This window comes from Lactuca sativa, chromosome 4 (genome assembly GCF_002870075.4).
Source record: "Lactuca sativa cultivar Salinas chromosome 4, Lsat_Salinas_v11, whole genome shotgun sequence".
In the NCBI taxonomy this organism is placed as follows: domain Eukaryota; kingdom Viridiplantae; phylum Streptophyta; class Magnoliopsida; order Asterales; family Asteraceae; genus Lactuca; species Lactuca sativa.
This window is the reverse complement of record NC_056626.2, coordinates 108,087,419-108,111,114: the sequence shown is the minus strand read 5'-3', so window position 1 is coordinate 108,111,114 and position 23,696 is coordinate 108,087,419. Positions and strand designations below refer to the sequence as shown.

Sequence of the window (23,696 nt, the reverse complement as noted above, 5' to 3'; positions counted from 1 at the left end):
CAATTAGCCACGTTTATATTGTCTGCATCCGCAAGTTGAGTCTCTTGAATACCAATGAACGAGAGTTTGTATGATCTGACCAATATGCTAACTCACGCCGCTTTACGATCTTCCCCCAACCCGCGAACATTTAAAGTCATAATGTTCATTGGATAACGTTTAACTCACCTGACTCGCCCAAAATCTCTTCTAGAATGGGGTTATCCTTATCGACCTCGAACCCAATTTCTCTTCCAATCAAGCAAGTCTTTTCAATTTCACTAAGGTTCTGAAAATCGGAGGGTTCATCACCATCTGGGTCAACAAAGGAGTGTGCAGGGGGTGGTTCACTGTTAAGGTCTAAGGAGTTGTGATTTGAGACCTCTGTGGATTCTAGTGATCTAGATCTTCTCCTTTTTCGTGAGGTTCTGTCATGTACCTGGGCCAGGTCAATATTCATGTCACTGGCATTAGGAATTTGATTTGGAGCCGCGGACGGGAATGGACCAAACCAACCAGGTGGTACATAGTTAGAGGGTCCCATGTCCATGCACGTATCACTGCCCACAAGTTGAGTATTTGATTTATCCCCATTACCTAATTCCAAATCATTCGAATCAACCTGTATTGTATTCCTAGTATTATCTCCTTCAATTCCAAATAGCTGCACCTCTTATATCTTTATGCTCAAACAACTTTTTTGACAACTTTGAATTTATGAAAAAGCACCGGCTTTTTATTACCAAACAATATGCACTAATCCCAATTTTTCAACTATATCACCAAACTATGGATAAAAATCTATCCTCCTTGCACATTACTTCATTGAAATTCCCCATGAAATTCAAATTTCACCTCTATACATTTTTAATTAAGGCAACTAAACCTACATATTAGTTCTATAATCAGAGTCCACAGGAGCATATACATTGACCATGTTCATAGTATCATCTATGTCTGACAAAGTACCCGAAACAAGAATAAAAAATATGTTTGTAATTACAACTTTTTATTGAAAATTATATGATTCAATACACAGAATAATCCACCATGACGCCCATTCGATTGAAAATCACTTTACTAACTTATGCACAAAAACATCTTCAACTTTTATGATCTTGATATAATGATTTAGAAGATATAACATTGAACTGGGTCAAAAACCAAAATATCATATGTTAAATCATAATGGGAAGTTTGAAGGAAATATGGGAAACATATACAAGTCGTGCGATCATTAGATAAAAAAACACTTTAGGTGTCACCAGCATTTTAAGTAATTGAAATTTACACAAATACCGATAAGATATATGATTTGTAAAAGACATAAATACCCTCTCATACATACTCGAAAATAGCCCTAGCAAACATGTTCAGTCCAGTCCAATCAGCAATAACAAACTGAAACTACCAAGCCAATTCGTTTAAAGCATCATGCACATCACAAAACTTGGAAATACCGTTTTTATATTTGTATATTAGATTTATTACTTTAACAAAAGATGACAAAAATGTTGTGATAATATATTACATCAAATGTAACTAGAGTCACCTAAAAGTAAATCAAGCATGTTTGTAGGAGTGAGAAAAGTTGTTCCACCAAGAACCACTTCTATATCCAATCGCCCACTTTCCAATAAAGCCTCCTGAACTTCAAGCACCTTCCATAATCCATACACAACACAACAAGAATCTTGTTAGTTACATTATCAAAAATACACAAAAAGAGATCAAAAATAGAGTTGAATACAAACCTCAATGGCATTCATGCCTCCCACAACAAAAACCAGTATAACATTTTGATCAGAGAGACTTGGTTTTGCCTGCACAATTACATTCCAATTCCATCAGCTTCTTTTCATTGGAATGGAATGACCAATTCCATTAAACTAAGTAGGAGCATTGGCATACCTGTCCAAGACCAAACCTTCCAAAACCGGTTTTAAAAAGCCGACCAACAGTAGACGAATGATACTCCAAACCGGGTACATCATCTTTTCTCAGTATTCTTGTCACAAGTTTATACAATAATCCCTTTCTCGAATACGGATCATTATCACTTTCCCAATTTACCCTTCCCTTCCCACCCTTCAAATTCGTTAATTTATGAAAAAATTTAAAAAGATTATCGACCCGATCCCGTAACTCCAATTTCAACTGCATATCACTATAAGCATTCTCATTACTCGTATTATTATTATTATTATCACCACCATCTTCTTCATCCCAACTACCCCATTGATCATCTTCAAAATCATCTTTAGCCACTCCCCCATCTCTTTTCTTTTTCAAATTAGCTTCAAGATCATCATATAACCCATCAAGAAACTTAAATTTTCCAAGTTCAGGATTCTCAAGAATCGCATCCACTATAGCTTCTTTTAAAAAATGTTCTTCTTGCCAAGAAAACGGGCCTGTTGAACTCGAAGTCGGGAAATTTTCACCAGCCAAAATATATCCAGTTATTGTCAACAACAACGCGTCTTCAATTGAAATTAAAGATTCGGGTTCTCGGGTCAAACTTTTGTTGATTATATCGCACATCTGTGATGAAAGGTTTTGGGTGGTGTCAGTGGCGTTTATCGCGAGGATTTTTTCCGCGCTAATAAAGGAATCCCATTTGGCGCGGTTTTTTTCGGTCATCGCGTGTGACGTGGCGGCCGCCAGCTGGATAATCCCTTTATTTCGAGTGAAAGTCGATTCGTTTTTGGATAAAGATTTAATCAAACGTTCGAATCCCGGTGGAATTTTTGTGTTTACAGAGATCTTTTCTTTACGGATTGTTTCCTGAAGCCATTTCTTGATTAATGTGGTCCCTTCTTTTGTTCTTTTATCAAGAATCGATTCAAGAAACGGTGTCCCATTGAAATTTTCGGTTGAGATTAAAGACCCGGAAAGCAACTCGATTTCTGAAGAACAAAGATTCCCGGAAAGTTGATTGGTATTACTCCAACCCTGTAAAAAAGGTTCGATTGTTTGTAGAAGATGAAGGTCTTTCGGTGGGATTTCTTGAAGGATTTCAGTTAGTGGTATTTGAAGATCGAGAGGGGAGCGGAGTAGGTTTGTGGGTCGGGAACGGGTACCCTTTGGACCGGAGGGTGTGCGGGTCCTACGTGGGATGGATGAAAATATTCGGTCAATGAGGGTGTCTCCATGGCAACAAGGGGTAAGAAGGTCAACTGTTCGGTCAATGAGTAATAACCCTGCGGGTTTTTTACGACGCCCAACATCGTAAAGACTAGACATGTCAGTTATAAGCTTCCCTACACTTCTTGATAAATCACCAAGCGAAAAGATTTCCAGTTTTAGGTCCATCTACAGATTTTAGAAACAAATGATAAGGTCATGAATCATGATGATGAAATTTATAATATACTCATTACCTTTGTTGTCAAATGATACAGAAATTGAGCAGTAAGAGCAACCCCAGGAGGTATATCCTCACCATCATGAAATGTCCCAGTACTTAAAGGAGGCAACCCGGAACTAATCGAATTCTCTTGATCACCTGATAAATATGCCTCAGAAATTGACCCTTCAGATGGAAGCACAAAGAACTTTGGTGAAAAGGGGCATAGAATCAAAGGGAAGTGATGAACATAAGCCATCAATTTAGGTCCTCCATCATAAGTATCTTTAGAAGTGGAAAAAGGTTGGGATTTAGGGGTATCAGATTCACGAGGGGTAAGCTGCAACCACCCTTCATCTTCAAAGATGGGATTCTCCTTAGGTTTGTTGCCATTTTTGTGTATAGAGTTTTGATTGTTTTTCTTCTTCAGTTCCTCGTAATCTTGGACAAGTAAGATTTGATATTCATGATAAGCATCTGGTCCTAAAGGTGAATCAGGGTAAGCCGAGTGACCTGTCTGCAATAGCAAGAGAAAAAATTGAAATTGAAGTCCATTCAAGAATAAGAAATAAAATCAGAAAGGATGATGATCAGGTGAAGTTATCAAAAGTTGTGAATAATCTAATATTTCGGATCATTGAAGAAAGAAACTTAAGGGTTTGCTTAGTTGGATGGAATTCTGGTGAGGAGGGCATTCACGTCTTTATCAAAGATATATCAAAGCAAAGCATCAATAAGTTCAAATAATTACAATAGCAAGGAAAGGTGTAATGACAGAATAGCACCTCTGAGATAGATATGTATATAGTGCACTGGGAAACATGTTGAAGTGTTGTTAGACAACGTAAAATGTATCGATGTGCATCACTTAGAAGGCGACAAGTGAAGAATACTACTTTTGTGAGGTCATCATTCTTCTGATTCCAATCAATTGCCTAAAAAACAGAAAGCAAAAAGAGTCATGGAATTATTCTTGATGTCCAAAAGTATTTACCATAATGAAGAAAGAGAAGGAAAAGAAAGCATGATAAGAGTGAAACTAATCATAGTCCCCACTTCATTTTAACTTGTTTTCTTATTACTCAATTATAGTAATTAACTTTCAAATTGCTATGTATTTGGATGGCATTACTGTAATTGGATAGAATAGATTGTTTATAGTACAATGAAAGTTGCTATTTCTTGTATTTAACACTAGAATATAATGAAGTGTTGATTTCTTACAATGTGAAATATAAGACAAATCATACTTACCATGTCAAGAGAAGACATGCTCTCCAAGCTGCAAACAGAAAGTACACCCATCTCTAATAGAACAGAGAATGCCCCAAGAAACTTGAAACTTTCTGTACATCCCGCATCCAAATAAACTACTGCACCTTTAAGTTCCTCAGATAACTGAACAGCACAAGAAAGAAATCACAAACAAGATATTTAGAAAAGATGGAAAACTTTGAGCAATATAATTCTTTAATTACGCTTTGCAGAATGGATATATTCATTACAATCATATTATCTGTAACATCTTTAGCCTAGTGTGCAGTTATAATAGCAAACACAATTCCAAAAGCATTTCAGAAAATTCTACATGGGAATACTGTTTGAGTCTTGAGACATCGGCATTAGGCCCAATGAGAGAAACTTTGGTAGCACAGGAATAATGATATTACAGTGAGAAAACAGATGGGCTAGTAAGAAAATAGTAAGAAGATAACTGGTTCATTATTGATCATATTAACGAAATATATGCGGATAAAGATAGAAGGGAGCGACTATTGAAGGCCAAGAGAACTTACTTCTCTGATGGAATCGAGGCAACAATTGATCACATTAACGAAAGCCATTTTTAAAGCTAATAATCTTCAGACCGCATAGGGATTATAATCTGTACAAGAAAAGATGTAGATCACAACAATGCAATCGGTAAAAGCCGGAAAATCCACGAACATAAAGAACTTACGTGTCTTGATTGTTGATGGATTGTTCAGCTGCAAGCCCTAATTCAGAAATTTAACGAATACTTGAATTATTATTTTTTTCTTTCAGTTTGGTGTGAAGAACTCACGCTGTTAATCGTCTAATATGCCACTGCTCTCTGCGATTAGCTCCAGCTCCGACGCTGAACTGTGATCCCTGCTCGTTCGGCCACCGGAACTTGATACAGTAGCGGTAATCCCCAAATCCGGGTTATTTTCCAATTTATATTTTAGTCAAAATAATAATAATAATAATAAATTATTTATTGGAATTTATAGTTCTTTATGGTCATTTTTGTGTCATTGAGCTATCTACTTAAGACTAATAGCCGGTTAACAAACGGTAACGTGCCCAGCCGGTCACCTCTTACCTTGAAACACCCATCCATCACTTTTTCTCTACTTACTTGTTCATCTTTTAGAATTCGAAAAGGGTTTTCATGCATACAATTAGTTTGGGAATAGGGGTTTGAAAAGGGATTCTGAAGAATCAACATTTTCACACGGAAAATTGTTGTTGAGGCACACTGCATGTGCAAGGTACGTAGGTTCGAACATGAAATTGAAGTGTATGTGGGTTTTTTCCTCACGTCATTATTAGTAACAAGTTCTTTATTGCACATTTAGCAGATGACCTCTGTTTCTGGTACTAAGAAACACAAAGACAAACGACCTAAAACTGGTACTAAGGATGAGAAAGGCAAATGACGTGAGAAGGTATACGTTGAAGACTCAGACTCAGATGATGATGTTTTTTACTTCAGTTCCTTGGATTTTTCACAAGAAACCTTCAAACCACCATCCAACCTCTGTAACGACCATTTTCTTAACTTTTGTGTGATGAAAATATGTTAAAGAGGGGTATAGACGGGTCGGGGATGATAATAATCAACCTGGTGTAAATGACGTTGAGCATGGCCACATACCAGAGGCAAATGATGGAGAAATTGGTGTAGAGTTTAGGGTCCATGATCCAAACCAACTTTGGAGCGAAACGAGACTTGAATTGGGTGAGTGTTACGAGTCCCCTGCTCAACTTAGGTTTGCATTAACAAATCATGTAGTCCATAATGGTTATGGTATTTACTTTGAGAAGAGTGATAGACTTAGGGTAATTGCTAGGTGTGGCAACAATTCTAGTAATAAAAAGCCATGTCCTTTTAGGGTAGCAGCTGCTTGGAAGTATAATGAAAGGACATTCCAAATTAAATCCATTGTTAAGACTCATCTTTGTGTTAGGAATTACAAATTTGGTAGCTTAGTTACTTCTAACTGGTTAGCCAAGCACTACTTGCAAGATGTCATCAGGAATCTTAAAATGACATTGGATGAGATGAAATAAGATGTTTTGAGGAGGTTTTTAGTGAATGTATATAAGGGGCAATGTCAAAGAGCAAGGTCACAGGCTAGGGAGATGATAGAAGGAAAGTTAGAGGAACGCTATGCTAGGGTTTGGGACTATGCAGATGAAATCCTCAGGTCTAATCCAGGGAGCACGTGCAAGGTTGGGGTAGATGTCAATCCTGGTGGAATAAACTATTTCAATAGGTCTTATGTATGCTTCAAGGCTTTCAAGGATGGATGGAAAAGAAGACGCATAAAAGTGATATGACTGGATGAATGTTTCTTGAAGGGGCAAAGAAAGGGTGAGCCATTGACTGTTACTGGTAGAGATGCAGACAATCATGTCTATCCAATAGCTTGGACAGTAGTTACAATTGAGAATAAAGACAATTGGTCTTCGTTCATTGAGTTATTGGTGGATGATTTGGATCTTGGTGGTGGTAATGGGCTAGTTGTTATTTCATACCAACACAAGGTATGTATATTATGGCTTTTAATAAAAAAAAATTATACAAATGTGTTACTTATTAATTTGTTATCATATTACAGGGACTATTGCAGGTTGTGGCACAATTCCTTCCACATGTTGAACACATATAATGTGCAAGACATATATTTGCAAATTTTAGGAAAAGATACACATGATTAGAACTAAAGAATATGTTTTGGGAGGCTGCTAAAAGTACAATAGAAGGGGACTTTAAAGCTACAATGGAGAACATCAAGAACATCACACTTTCATCTTATACCTATCTAATGGCAAGGAAACCAAAAACTTGGTGCAGGGACTTCTTTCCAATAGGATTTGCATGTAAGGCTGTAGAGAATGGCATTTCAGAATGCTTCCATTCTATGATAAGGAAATGAGGAAGAAACCTTTACTTACAATGCTTGAGGAAATCGGAATTTACCTAATGGAAAGGGTTTATCATCAAAGAGATTTGCCTAACCAATGGAGAGGTGACTATGGCCCAAATACCTTGGAAAAACTTACCGAATTTGGGAAAGATATGAGATAAAATGTTAACACATTAACTGTTTTAATTGGCTATAATATTATTACATATAATTGGTAACTAACTTTTTTATCTTGTAGGTTGTGTAAGGTAATACCAAGTGGAGGTCATTTATTTGAGGCTAGGTATGCATATGATGGGTATAGGGTGGATTTACATCCTCATTCATGCATATGGAAAATGTGGATGTTGTTTGGAATACCATGTGTTCATGGTCAGGCAGCAATCAACTATGTGCACAAAGATCCTCTTAAGTTTCTTTCTCCCTGGTTCCATAAGGACAAGTTGATTGCAACATATATGGACAATATATTGCCTGTTGGTGGAAGCAATCTGTGGCAAAGGACTGATTTCATCAAGCCACTACCACCCTTTGTGAGGAGAATGTCTAGGAGACCTAAAGTAAACAAAATGAAGCATGCTTCTGAATCTCACGACTCTAAATATCCAACTCAAAGGACAAAGATACATAGGACTGTCAGATGTGGAAAATGCCAACAAATTGGGCATAACAAGATTTATTGCAAGAATGAAGAAGTTCCCAAAGATCCTATTCCAACAAGGAAGCTTGGGAGACCAAGGAAAGATGGAGTTAGTCAACCATATTTTGACCACTTCCCACCTAAAAGGAATGGAACAAGGATGGATGGTGAATGGATAAGCACTACTCCTAACAATCTTCAACAGGAAGAAATTCAACTACATAAAATCTGGGGGATGATGTATCAACTAAAACTTGTCAAAATGTACAAGATAAATGGGATAAAGTGGGTAGTCAAACTGCTCACCACGAGAATGTGGCTAAGCAACCTACTCCTAAGAAAAGAATAAACATGAAGGCAATGAGGGGAGGGAAAAGCAACAACATTGGGAGGAGGGAAAAAACTAGTTGGGGGGGGGGGGGGGGAGGGACATGATATGTGTCCTTACTTGTGAAGAATTCATTAATGAAATCTTAATAGATACACCTTATGTTGATAATAAGATGACTCAAGTTGAGGTGAAAGTGATGTTGTGGTGAATGAGACTGCAGATAAGGTCAATGAGACTAAAGGTGAGGTGAAAGAGCTTGTTGATGAGGTGAATGAGCTTGAGGCTAAGGGGAATGAGCTTGAGCCTGAAGGGAATGGGGTTGAGGTGAATGACCTTCAGGTTGAGGGGAATGAGGCCGAGGTAAATGAGTTTAAGGGCATGATAAGAGACATGGTTTAATCTAGATGTCCACAAGTTGAAATTGAGTTAACCATGCAAAAGGTATGTAATTTATGTGTTCCTTTTTATATGTTATTGTCATTCATATCATGATATCTGTTTGCTTACATGTTAGAAGGAAAAGACATAAGAAGAAGGTTGTTTCACTGTCGAAGAGGAGGAAACCTTCTGAAAGAATCATAAAGATAAATCTAAGCAAGAGTGAACCTGTTTCGTTTTCTGAGAAGAGACCTTATATGAAGGACAAGATATTGTGTTTGGATTAGCATGTATGCATATTATAGGGGTAAAATGGGCATAAGTATTTAAATATGCCCTTTTTGAACACATATCCTTATATCTTTTGGATCAACATGTTTCATAGTATAGGGTTAAAACGAGCTTTAGTTTTTTGTCTGCCCTTTTTGAACATATATCTCTTGGTAACAGGTTTGCAATTCATGTCCAATAAATTTGGTAGAATTGGAACCTTGGTTCTAATTGTTATTACCCCTTTGTGTAATTATGTTGGTACTTTGGTCATACTACGTTGTATTTTGTGGGATGTTATTGTTGGCTAATGATAAAATATCAGCTATTATTACCTTTGGTTGACAGTAGACAATCTTTTAAACTTCATTATCTTGATGTTGCTAATTGAATTTACATTGTAAAGTACACTACCATATAATGTCATTGACATATGTTTGGGAAAAATGTACAAATAATAACCATCATAAATAACCATCATGTTCATTAGGGATGTTTCACATTACATGACCTGAATTACATCACAAAACACTACTACTATGCTTACACCTAAAAAAACTACATAAACATCAAAAGATCACCACCGCCTTCATAAGAAACATTATCATCGTCAACACCTTTCTCAAAAAATTAATGCCCACATCTTCAACCTATTTGAACCATCACTTTGTGAACCATGAAACCCAATAAAATCACCATTACCAGAAGAAGCAACAACATGATCACCACCACCTTCAAAAGTGTCAACATTATTCTGTGTCATTCTTTTGCTTTATTTGCTTGTTCCAACTCAACATACAACTTCCACATTGTTTCCTTATAGTGATTATTTGGTAGTGGTGGATCAAGGAACAAGATAAAAACACATTTTTTGGTTATGCACAGTGTCAAAAAGGATTTGCCTTTTCCTTAGTTCTTAGTTTAATAGCAACAAAATCATAAAAATCATGTCATTTTTACCTGATAGTTAGGACACCCTCGAAATTTTTTGTCCTGATTTTCATCTGTATTGGAGATGGAAAAGTGTCGATTTCATCACAATCACACCTAAGCTCTTTAGACCATTGATTCCTTGATGAACATGCTCTATACAACCTAGAATTTGAAGACAAAACTATGCTTTACCAGTGGGAGAGAGGGAAGGAAGAGTGTGTGTGACCTTCTACTATCTCTCAAGTGTTCATAAATAAGATTTGAAACCTTAATGACCGGATGAAACCGATGAAAACGGCTAAAAAGTCTAAGCCCAATACTCAACGACACAAAAATGGCCACATTGACCGAAAATTGAATTATAGGATTTTCCCCAATTTAATGACAAAATGTTGGGACCTTTATGGTATTTGCCCTTTTCGAAAATTAGCATCAATTTTGTATATTTTTAAGGCTAGAGAAAATAAAAACAAAAACAACTAAAACATTAAGTTTTTTCTAAAATTTTAATTAATAGTTAAACATTTTTCCAAAAATAACCATATATTTCGTATTTCTTACTTGTAAAATTGACACAATACCTATAAAATTATCAAGTCTTTTTGTAACGACCCAAAAATCACGACTAAAGATGTCTTTTAAAACATTACTAAAATGGTAAAACCATATTTATAACAACCGTATTATAAGTCCTAACATAATTTCATAGTATTAATTCGAAACATAACTTATTATCAGAGTAAAACATCCCAAGCTAACTGACTATGGTGTGTGCACTGCAACCGCTCCGAGCTCCTCTTTTGAAAATTGAGTACCTGAAACCAAAAACTGAAACTGTAAGCACAAAGTTTAGTGAGCTCCCCCAAACTACCACATACCATACAAACATATAAAGCACATACTGGGCCTTGCCCACTGCATCGGACCGAAGTCCGGAAACTGACTGGGACCTTGTCCCCTGCATCGGACCAAAGTTCGGACTAACTGGGGCCTTGCCCCCTGCATCGGACCGAAGTCTGGAAACCGACTGGGACCTTGTCCCCTGCATTGGACCGAAGTCCGGACTAACCGGGGCATTGCCCCCTGCATCGGACCGAAGTCCGGAAACTGACTGAACATAGCATAGCATAACATATCAACTAGCATGAACACATAACACATAAATCATGTCTGAGCCACGAAGGCATCAAACATACTAACTACTGCATCGGACCGAAGTCCGGAAACTAATGCTAACTAAACGGGCCGACATTGTGGCCTTAGACTCGTTCCTACTGGAAGGAAACTCACCTGCACTGCTAGAGTTCTTGTTGATACCCTGCTGACTGCTATCTGACAACTTCCGCACTACTACCCAATGACTCCCCGATCTACTAATACCAAATATAACGCTTAGTCCCAAACTGCCCTTCAACAGTCAGACTAAGTCAACTTTTGTCAAAGTCAACCTCCCAGGTTGACCCTACTTGCCGAGTCAGCCTACTGACTCGCCGAGTTCATAAGCTCAAAAACCCTCTCCTTCGCGACTCGACTCACCGAGTCAGCCCATGACTCGCCGAGTCTACTGATTTCCGAGTTATGTCCTGTCCAACTCACTGAGTCTTTACTCAACTCACTGGTCTGAGTCTTAACTAGAAGGGTTTGGGGTTCTGCGACCAGACTCGCCGAGTCCTAGGCAATCTTCAACAGACTCGCCGAGTTGTTCTCCAACTCGTCGAGTTCCTGCCCATCTCCATACAACTCGCCGAGTCCACTCGAAGGACTCGCCGAGTCTATTCAGTCCTTCATACATGCAGAGGCTATTTGAGTCATGCTTGGACTCCAAACTGTAGATCCACTCTTCAAAGGCTTATCCCTTACGTAAAGTGGCAAACTTTACGTGTAGATAAAGAGATCTAGGCTTAAATTACTATAAACTAGGGTTTAAGACAAAGAGGCTCTACAATCAACCCAAGGACAGTTACTTTATGCTTCTCTAGGCCAAGATATGCTTAGATCTGAAGTAGCAACTTCAGATTTGGGCTTCTAACTCGAATTGGTTCTTAAACATGGCATAAAAGCCCCAAATCTCATAACCAAGGTTGATCTATATGCGAAAGAGGGAAGGTAACGATTCATTACCTTCAAATGCTCTGGAAAGTTCCACAAACTCTGGATCTAAAGCCAGTCCTTGAAGTCCCAATGATTCCCTTCTTCCTTCTTCCTTCAAATCACCCAAAATGGAAAGAAAGCTTGAATGAGTAACAATGGAGGTTTAGGGTTTTATGTTCTGGATGAGAGAGACTCTAAGGAACCCTAATGGAGAGAATAAAGTGCTTAAATAGAGTCCAAAGTCCCGGATTTAGGGTTTTCCTCTTCAGACCCAACTCGTCGAGTCCACGAGCCGACTCGCCGATTTGGTCACTTATTCGATCCCCCGGATCCCGCTCCGACTCGTCGAGTTCCTCCCTGGACTCGACGAGTCAACTCTTTTGACTTAGGGTTTTCTTTCCATTTCTAAACCTTTCTGATTTTGGGTGTTACACTTTTTGGTGATTTTCATAGCTACTATGTCAATGTTACGAATGAGACCCTATGGTCCCACACATAGGGATGAGCGTGGGACAGAACCGGTACCGTTCCCAATATCACGAATACCGAATTTGATCAAAAATCCATCCTGTCACACCCCAAAACCGGAATGGCGAAATCGTTCAGGGGTGGAGGACTTCATGTTTAGTATCACGATATATGTATATGGTAAGCAAGTAATGAACAACCATTTCATTTCGAAAGAAAGTGTTTACAATGTCTGTGTTCACAAAACATAGAATTCATACACAAATAACAAAACAAGATTTGAAGCTATAATGCTTCATCTTCTGAATCCCCAGCACGAGCACCTGTCTAATAGTCTCTTGAGAATACAAGTTATTTGAAAGAGTTGATCAGCAATTAAGTTGGCGAGTTCATAAGATTTTAGTGATGTGAGTAAGTTGTAAAATGTGGTTGAAAATGTATATGTAAAAGTGGTGTAAGCTATAAGTTCTGTTTTGAAAAGTTCGCTTATTCCTCTAGAAAATCCTATATTTCCTACTTGAATGAAAATTAAGTAAAATGACACTACAAGCCTTTCTATGGGTACTAAGTGGGTACAAGTTATATAAGACTCAGAGTAAACAAACAATCGATTGTGCGCATCTGCCCTAAGCTCACAACCCAACGAGGAACAGAAAGTAAGGCGGATAGCACACATCCCATTGGTTGTTAGATCGTTGTCATATATAACCCTAGTGTATTCACTCATTACTCATGGAGTTAATTGTAATGGTTCCTTTATATCTGATGAAAAGCTCTTTAAGAAAACCTATATTTCTTATAGTGAAATAGTGACCACAGTGACTACTTTTATAATAGCTTAGTTTATACTGCTATATATAATCTGATATCGGATAGAAAGTTAATTGAGTGAATATGCCCTAAGCCCACAACTCAACGAGGAACAGGAAGTAAGGCGGAAAACACACATTTAACTACCTAATGGGAATTAGTTTTATATATAAACATGGTGTATAAACTAAGGTATTATAGAGTTAATCACCTAAAGTCTTTAAAATTGTACCGGTTTAATAAAGGGGATTAAACCCTTTTCTGGGGAGTTTCTAGTTTTGTATACCAAAAGTACTGACTTTGGAAAGTATGTTTTGTACTAGAAAAATTGTGCTTCGACTCTGTGTCCTATAACCTGACCCATACCTGGTACCCTTATGATGACTTAATGTATACTAAGCATACATGTATATAGAATCGGGTAGATAATAGATTGGGTGAATCCGTTCCAAGCCCACAACCCAACGAGGAATAGGAAGTGAAGTGGAGAGCACACATCCTATTAGCTGTCGAAACCTATTGTTATATATGTATCCTGTGGTGTATACATTAAGGAATCATAAGACTAGCATTATGGTCCTAACTTTTAATCATAGCCTTCTACCAAGGTATCTTCTGTTATGTACTAGACTCAACTGTTCCGATTGTCGATTGTAAAAGTATATTCTCCCTAGTTTATAACTATCTTGACTAGAAAATACTTCGACTTTCAAGTGGTACTGTCACTTTATGAAAGTAATGGGAAAAGTAAGTACATAGATGTCGTTTATAATGACATGCGGATGTAATAATAACCTAAAAACATATTTGTTTTATTACGGTCATAATGTGAAGGCTAGAACCCCTACTAAACGCTCTCCCTGTCTAGAGATTAAGGGAACCAAACGTGACCCCTGCAAATTCTTGCAAGCCGTATAATTCACATTAAATTTATATGATCATATATACCCAATATAACTATCACCTTTTGTTTAAAACAGTGAGTTAGTGATTCATTGGTATAATTAGATCCTGTGTGTGTTCTTATGCTATAGCAACTTAACTTGTTTGTTATGTTCTGTATGGTATTGTTTGATTCTCTTCACTGTTTGTTTGACTCTTGTATGAACTGACTCCTGTGTGCTTCATTGTACTAGAAGTAATGAATAGCATTCTCCTAAACTATACCTATTATAGTTTACTAATGTTCTACTTGGACTGTTATTGAAAAGACTCGTTTATCTACTAAGATATGTTTGTACCTTAAAAACAAAATTTTGTATAACTATAAAGTAACATAACTTTAAAAGAGTTTTGAAATGTGTTGACAACTTATAAATAACATAAGTAACATTTTGAAAGATGTTTGTAACAAACAATTACACAATTATCATTGTGTTCAACTTGTATTCCCCCCTTAAAAAAGTTAAAACAATTAAAAGATTCATTACGGGGTATGAACTCACCTGATGTGGGTAATTCAAACGGGTATGTGTGTAAGGATGAGAAGTTCCACGAATGAAGTCCCGAGACACAATAAGTCCTAAATGACATATAAGGACACATATTGACATGAATATAGTGTTTATAAACAACTATATAAAAGGAAACACCTTCCGGGACTAAGAAACACCTTGATCAAGTGTTGGAATCACATGTGATTCAACAAAGGGAAGTGAAATGGCACCTAAAGGTGTTTACGGTTTTGTAACCATCACCTTTGGAGTTTAGTAGTTTAAGATCGTAAACCCATGAGTTTACGGCCGTAAACTCATGGTACCTTGACCATTTTGTGTTTTGAAGTCTTACAAGTCATTCTAAGCATTCTAACTTCATGTCTAAGCCTTAGGAAGTGTTTGTGGCATCATTTCACCCCTAATATGGAGTTTACGGCCCATGGACCACTTCTCCATGTGTTTACGGCCGTAAACCCATATGGATTATGGTTTTTTGAAGTTTTCAAGTACTAAGCTCATCAAGGAAGGGATCTAGGCTAGTTTCCAAGGCTTAGAAGGGACTAGGGCACACTTTGGCACCATTTTTAGGGTTTACGGTCCAAGAACATCTCCGACCGTAAACACCTTTGATCTTGACTTCCTTGGGTGTTTTCTTGATGTTTAGAAGTGTAACAAGTCTTATAATACTCTAGGATAGAAGTACTTACTAGGTAGAAGCTTGAAAAGGTGCTAAAAGTCCAAGAACACTAGTGTGTGTTCTTGGTGAAACTTGAAGATCTACACTTTTGGAATGATTTCACGGATGGAAGTGTGTAAGATCACTATATTAAGTAATATATCAACTTATTAGGGCTAGAAACTCTTACAAGTTGAAGATCTTGAAGAATTATTGGATGATACTTGAGAGAGAATTGATTTTGGATCTTGATATTGTGAAAAAGTGATAACATAACTAAGTCTCACTTATATAGTCATTGGGGTTTACGGTCCAAACACCATTTAGGCCGTAAACTCCAAACTCTTGGAGTTTTTAGAACTTTGTTGATGCACAATAAACCCTAGGGCATCCTCTCTCCTGTTAACTTCTGAAGCACTAACTTTAAAACATTCAAACTTATTCCAAAAAGCTTGAAAGTTAGCAGAAACTGTTCTGACTTCTATTGAATTGAATGGTTGTATACAAGGTTCTAAATGGCGTGTGGCGTGGCGTGGCGGCAAGGTCAAGCCTCAAGCTTAACGAGCCATTGTGAGCCATAGCGTTTTTCAAGGCGTGATGTAAGGCGGCGATTTTGTATTAATTTAAAATTATATTACCACATAAATATAAATTTATATTAAATATAACTACTTTTTAGAAGTGTTAGATCAATAACTAGTAACAAAAACCACAATACTTGTATCTCCGATTAGAAAAGACATAACAAATAGTAAAAAACCGTGTCTCAAACGAAAAAACAGGCGCCATAACGCGCCATGGCGCACCATATCACGCCTTGCCACGCGCCACGCCTAACAGCAACGTTATGAGGCTATTCGTAACGGCGGAGCCACGCCTTACGCCATGACGCGCCTTTTAGAACACTGGTTGTATAGAATAGAAATTTTGGGTTGTCACACATCCCGAGTACCGTACCGAATTAACATTACCGATATTGGTACCGGAAATTGTATCGGTTTTTGGTACCGGTACCAGTACCTACCGTCCCGAATTTTGTGATTTTGGAGTACCGAGTACCGTCTCGTATTTTTAAATTTGGTACGTTGCAATACCAATTATGGTACGGGATCGGGATTTGGTACAAACTTTTCATCCTTACCTACACATTTAGATGCGTCTAAACCTTATTTTTCGTACTTTAATAGCTTCTTCAAAATTCTTTCACTTTTGCAATTTTTTTCTCTCTCCTTTTTTATATATATGTCTCGCTTTTTTTTTGCTCAAATCTAGAAATATCCTACATGCTTAAGCAAGGGAGCTTAACTTCAACATTTATTTGTTAGAGATATTAGTTTAAGGCGCAATGACTACATAAGCTCTTCTAGATATATTTATGGTACACACTGCAAAACTTTATGTCATTCAAACTACTAGATTACCTTTCATATCTCATGACTTTTTCACTAGGACTGAGAAGTCACAAATATATTATAACATATATTGGTTCAATTAAACACTCGAGTTTGCACGGATTGTCCCACGCAACACTAGTAACTTACGTATTTTTTTATATAATTATCACTAAATTTCAAGTTAAACCATTTTTCAAGTTCAAATTTAAATTCTTTTTTCGACCCCCTACCCCACACTTATTTCATACAATGCCCTCATTGTATGCATAAATTTATTTAAGCAAATAAAAACAGTAAAAATGGAGAAAAATGAACAGACTCCCCTGGGATAGTAGTGGAGAGACCGATATCTTGATAGTGTATGGAAAGCTTGAACACCTTGAATATGTAACTGGAACTTGACTTTGCTGGTACTCATGAATGTGCTGAATAACATGTGAAACAAAAAATTGCATCTTTGAAAAGTGTGGTGCATAAAATCCTCAAAGTAATGCATCTCAATGTGGGAAAGCATATGCCACATTGTAAGGTTGAAAGAAAAAAATGTAATGTGTGATATCTGATGACTCACGGCAGGAGAGTTGAGAGGTCACGACATGAGCATGGTTCAAATCGAATTCCCAATTGCGGTGGTATCTGCCTCACGACGTGAGTAGTAGAAGATCACATCGTGAGAACTGGGTCTTGGCAGAATGCATTTTTTCAACAATTCTTCTATGTATGTGAACATCCATTGTCCTCTTTACTCATTAAGACTTTTTTTTAAAACCCTTTATTTCTTTAATGAACTCTTTCTTTTCTCAAATCTATCTTCGCACATGAATGTCACCACACACTAATCAAAAGTATGGTCTCCAATTATTATCTCTAACGCTCACGACCTTCTTTTCTCTCAACATTCTAATAACTCTACGAACAATACAAACCATTGGTTGCAAGAAAACAAACATCTACCATTCGGCTACATGTCTTTAAAAACAAACCAAATGAAAACACACAAATTAAACACACTAAAAATAAACTAAGAAAATAAAAGCTCTTCCCACGTTGTTTTGTCGTGACCAAAGCTCTTCCCACGTCGGTATGTAAGGATAGTGAGGTGGCATGGTGGGTGAATGAATGCTCGATGTGGAAGTGTGAAAACAATACGTCTATGGATTGGTTTTGATAGTTCACTTCCCCTCGAAGATTGTCTAAATAAGTACCAACCCAGATTTGAAATGGGTCAGTGGGGACACCTCCAATGGGAATTTTCTCAAATTATTGTTGAGGTTGACCCCACTCTCCTCTCGCCCTCACATTTCAGCGTGCCCATGGTCTCGGCTATTCCTTGGGTTGTTTCACTTGTTCCCCCTCATTATCAGCTGGAATGCTCCAATGTGTTCCCATATTCATAATAACTTTCATTGACTCCATGTATGTAACGACCCAAAAATCGAGTGTAAAATTTTCATTTTTAATATAACCCAAACATAGATATCATTTATTCCATTCATTCCAAAACATTCTTAATTAAAAACATTTATCAGAGTTCATCCCAAAATCCTTCATTGCGGAAAACATGGGTGTGTGCGTTGCGATCAAGTTGAGCCCTTCCTTTCCAAAACAAGATACTTGAAACCATAAACAAAACTGTAAGCACGAAGCTTAGTGAGTTCCCCAGAGCATACCTACACACAAACACGTACAACATATCATGCTAGCTAAACAGCTATACAGAACGCATAAGCCATGCAAAACAACACATAAGGAAGCCCTATAAACCCTCCAGGATCTTACTCCGGGTGCCATGGAAACCCCCACATGGTTTTAGCCCAATGCCTCGGGAACCCCCCGAGGTGTTTGACCTAGGATGCCAAGGAAACCCTCCAAGGTCTTACACCTAAGTGCCTCGGGAACCCCCTGAGGTCTTGACCTAGGATGCCAAGGAAACCCTCTAAGGTCTTACACCTAAGTGCCTCGGGAACCCCCCGAGGTCTTCCATGCAAGTATCACAAAGACCACTAGCATATCATGTACCACAAAATCAATTAGCATACCACATAATCACTAGCATACTCCCTATCACATAACCAACTAACATACCACATGATACAACTTCAGCTAGTGTATCACATATCATAAAATGGACCGACATTTGGTGCCTTAGACCCATTGGTATGGTGAGGAGACTCACCTGGCACTGCTGAAGTCCCGCAGACTCAATCCTACACTACTGAAGTCCCGCAGACTCAACCCCAGCTGCTGGATGACAGATTCCCGAACTGTCAACACCAAAATAACACCCAATTAATAATTGGGTTCCACCACATAACCATAAGTACATACTTTGGATAATTACTACATTACCCCAAGCTTGGCTTATTCAAGCCCAAGGCCCAATCCTTAGGCCCAAAGTCAACTAGGAATCAAAGCCCAACATATGACCTAATTTTCCAAATTGGGCCCAATCCTATACATGGTCTTATTTTAAGGCCCAACATCATATAATCATTAAGGCCCAAACTATGGCCCATGTATGGCCCAATTTTCCAAATTAGGCCTAAACCCCTTACATGGGCCTTACCCTAGGCCCATTAAATTATTTTAGTCCATATGATTATTCTTGGATTGCTCATTAATAAACCCAAGTGAAATTAGGGCATCACATAAAATGATGATTAGGGTTAAGTTTTCTACTTAACCCATTAAGGACTTAATCCACTAAGGACTTAATCCATTAAGTCCAATATTGGTTAGATTAATTTTTGCCAATGATTATTATTTAATATCTCAAGTTATCAAATAATTCCCGTGTGTCCCGGTTAATTCCCCAAATTAGGGTTTTATTGGCATTAGGGTTTTCCAAACCCTAATTAGGGTTTCCAACCCAAATACTAGCCCATTTATCAATTTGTTGGGCTTTTAGGTCAATTAGGGCTTTATTGGTCCAATTAAGCCCACTAGAATATCATTAAGCCCATTAGGCTTCATTGGGCCCATTAGGGTTTCAAGCACCCCAAACGAATCAAACTCAACGAGGCGAGCACACCACCACCCGACACGGCGGCCGGTGGTGGTTTTCAGTTTTTCCTTTCATTATTCCAATTTGTAATTACACTTTACAATGCTAAATCTCAAATAAACACACATACCTACTAACACACACATAAACACGGTTGTGCATGCTGGCAGCCACCACCTTACGATGGTGGCGGTGGCTATCCTTGATTTTCCGGCTAGACAAAACACACACACACAAATACTTCAGATTGCATAAAACATTCCAGCCACCCACCTAGTGGCTCAAGGTGACGACAACGGCGGTTTTTGCGATGGCAGGCACCACCTCACGGTGGTGGCGATGGGTTTTCCGGCCAAAAGTCACCATTACAACCCTTGAATACAAGGCACAATCGGTACACTTGAACATACTCCAACACACACTCAGCAACCCCACCCCACAGTGGCTGGTGGCACAAGAGAAGTGACAGAAACGACAGCCATAACAACCCTAACAGCCAGCGACGGTTGATGCGATAGTGAAACAAGGTGGCGGTCTCTGGGAAGCTTGGCGGTACCGGTGCTGTGGATGACGATGTAACCAAAGACGAAGAAATGATTGGAGCTGTCACGTTCCCGACGGAACAACCCAACAGCGGCAGCAACTGAGTGGTTATCGTTCGTCGGAGGCTCCATCTTCATTAGGAATGGCGCGATGACAGACGAAACGTCGGGACTGGATGGTTGAAGGCTCCCATTGACGGCAGCGCCATAGGTCGGACTCGACTATCGTTTGGAGGCCATGGGTGGTCGGAAAACGAGCGAGATATCGGGCGACGGTTGGGGAAAATGAGAAGGAAGTGGCGCCGGAGGTGGGAGGTATAAGGTGGCGGGTGGGAATAGTCTTCTAGGGTTAGGGTTTCATATGCCTTAAATACCCGATACCTCTTATACTTTTTGCCATAATGACACAATTGGATCCTCCCCATAGAATCTTCTTCCCTAAAGTCTGACATTTACACCTTTAGCCCCTATTTCCATAAATTATTACAAAGTAAATCCCATATTTACCTTTTAAACCCTGTCCCTGAAAATCTTTACTAATTAAGTCCGAGATTTACAAAACAACCCCTTACTTGACAAATTCTTTTCAATTAAGGTTTAGAAATTACCAAACGCACCCTGACTTCTGAAACCTTTCTCAAATTAAATCCAGAACTTACACTTTTAACCCCCAACTTTAAAAATTATGACAATTAGCTCCTCGAAATCACACCTCACTATATAATTATTGATTTTAGGGCTACAACTCGATCATTAATTTATTTATTTATCTAATAAATAAACAGGGTGTTACATGTAACTCAAAGAAAAATCATCCCCTTCATTGCATGTCAAAGTGCAACTCAACCGCTGTGTGAAAATACCATATGACTTTGCCAAGCGAGTGGCAAAATGCCCACCCGCTATAGGACTCAAAGCTCATGAAGTTACCGCCTTGCTTCCCAAGTAGTACACAAGATGATATGGAATGTTGCAACAAACTATCGGTGCAATAATGGAAAATACAAAAAACAAATTGAGACTCGTGACCTTGTCTCCATGTTTTTTATGGTTTATGGAAAATGTTACAAAACGGTGAATAAGTATGTGAATGGGTGACCAAATTTGGATTTTTTGTGTGACACCCGAATGAAATGCCCCATTTGCAATAGTTTTCCAAAAATCATACCCATTCACCCCCGTAGAATAATCACGTACAATTGCCCTAAAAAATATGTCAAAAACTGGAGAGATCGCTTCATGTTATTCGTATATCCCCACCCTCCACTAAAATTTGGCCAAAATGCACTCGCGGTATTCGCCCCCAAGACGATAAAATAGAGCCCTTGCTTAGTGAGGATCCCCCGTGTGTTCTTTAAATGAAACCGTCGGGAAGAATTCAATACATAATTCCTTGAAAACCGGCTTGCTAACAAAAAATATACTCCTCCACCTGTTGCACGTGAAAGAAACCCCATCCCTAACGAATGCTTTTGTCAAGTAAGGGTTTAAACTTTCCATGATTCTAATTTCTTCTAGCTTTACCCAGTCAATGCTTGGGGAAATGGCGAACTACCGGTTGTACAACCACCCCAACTTATTCTTGTAATTATTCAACATGCTTTGAGGAATGTTGTCGGGAAATCAATACAACGGGTGTAGTTCATAAACATTTACTTGGAATTGTTCATTGCTCCTCCTTGGTCCCATTTCCTATAAAATAAACAACAAACAAACAAAACCACAAAAACAAAACAAGAAAAATCATTAAGACAAAAAGTTGTTTAACTATAATGCAATGCTCACATTGTGAGGGTTAATCCTCACGTCGTGAGAACGGTCGAATGGCAAATTCAAAATTGGTCATTACTCAAGCTAAATCGAGTCCAAAAATCACTAAGTTTTTTTTTTTTTTTTTTTTTTTTTTTTTTGTAACGGTAGTTTAATGCCCGAAAATCTAACATACAAGTTCAATTTCATACCAAATCGGGGGAATTTGTGACTAAATCAAACTTAAATATAAACCCTAAATCAAAAATACTTAAAATTGGTGGAATTAACAATGAAGGAACCTAGAAATCATACCTTGGAAAATGCTAATGTAAGGAAGTATAAGAAAAGTGAAATTGTTGGCCAAAATCGAAGTGGGGGGACCAAGTCGGAACTCACGCCGTAAGTGGCAAAGAACAAAATGGGTCAAATGGTACACAATATGTTTGAAGTAATGGTCTCATGTTTTTAACCCTCACGTCATGAGAGTCAATCCTCATGGCGTGGTTCGAATAGACTAGTTTTGTCGAGTTTTCATTAAAGGGCCATGACGTAGTATAATTGGGCCACATCGTGGACTTCTCTTTAAGTGACAACAATTCAATTTTTCTCTTTTTAAAAAAATAAAATAGATCATATATGAATGGGACCCACACTTGATTTTAGAAATGGAAGATGACTAAGACAACTATCCTAAGATGCAAAACAAATAAATAAAAGCAAAAAAGAAAAGAAAATGCAAACCGAGCTCAGGTTGCCTCCCGCGAAGTGCTTTTTTTTTTTTTTTTACAGAGTCGTGAGTTGGACTCCTTCCCGCCAATCTCTTTTTGTAGGCTTGAACCCGTCTTATGTATGCTTTCTTTGAATTTTTCCTTCTTTGTTTCTTTACCGCAAGTTCCAAGTTTTCTTTTGACTCCTTGGTATTTTTATCATTCGGTTCTTCTCTTAGTTTTTGGCTAGTTATGTTTTGTCCATCTCTATTCCATCAACATTTACCTCCTTTCTTTCGTGATCATCCTCTTCATCACTTGAAATGAGCTCTTTGCTTTCACAAACCTCTTCTTCTTGTATTTTTGGTGTAGTAAAGGAAAAGACCTCAAAGATCATCAGTATCAAGGCTTTTGGTTTAGTGGGCTTAACTTGTTCTTTAGGCTTTTCTCTTATTTGGACCTCTTTTTACATTAACTTCTCTAACTCTTCAAGCTCATTGTCTTCATCCATAACGAACACTTCATTTTTAGTTTTAGACTTCCCGAATCCTTCTTCAACTCTGAATGTTATCTCCTATTTTCCAACTAGCAAGGTGAGCTTTGATTCACGAACATCTACCAAGGCTCGTGCAATATTAAGTAATGGGCGTCAAAGGATAATAGGGACAAATGTGAACTAACCATAGGAAAAATGTGGATTCAAAACTAAACGAAAGTGCTTTTAATATATTGATAACATCCGTTCTTAGTTAAGTGTT

The 23,696-nt window shown here is 38.0% G+C and overlaps 1 protein-coding gene across 2 annotated transcripts; it reads right to left on the bottom strand.

The window, feature by feature from the left end:
• Positions 1-1,429: 1,429 nt before the first annotated feature.
• LOC111886182 (sec1 family domain-containing protein MIP3) lies at positions 1,430-5,536 on the bottom strand. 2 transcript variants are annotated; one of them, XM_023882413.2, is made up of 8 exons: positions 5,394-5,536; positions 5,125-5,213; positions 4,583-4,726; positions 4,114-4,263; positions 3,363-3,845; positions 1,891-3,294; positions 1,734-1,802; positions 1,430-1,640 (listed from the first exon to the last, which is right to left on the bottom strand). In XM_023882413.2, the coding sequence occupies exons 2-8, from the start codon at positions 5,170-5,172 to the stop codon at positions 1,512-1,514; spliced, it is 2,427 nt and encodes an 808-aa protein (XP_023738181.1). In that variant the 5' UTR covers positions 5,173-5,213; positions 5,394-5,536; the 3' UTR covers positions 1,430-1,511. The 2 variants fall into 2 exon arrangements, with proteins under 2 accessions (XP_023738181.1, XP_023738180.1); XM_023882412.3 differs by having other exon boundaries at positions 5,289-5,516.
• Between the last annotated feature and the right edge of the window lie 18,160 nt (positions 5,537-23,696).

Coding starts and splice junctions, on each gene's coding strand:
- LOC111886182 (XM_023882413.2), bottom strand. CDS start 5,172: ATGGCTTTCGTTAATGTGATCAATTGTTGCCTCGATTCCATCAGAGAA. Junction 4,727..5,124: donor GCCTCGATTCCATCAGAGAA/GTAAGTTCTCTT, acceptor TGTGCTGTTCAG/TTATCTGAGGAACTTAAAGG. Junction 1,641..1,733: donor GAGGCATGAATGCCATTGAG/GTTTGTATTCAA, acceptor GGATTATGGAAG/GTGCTTGAAGTTCAGGAGGC.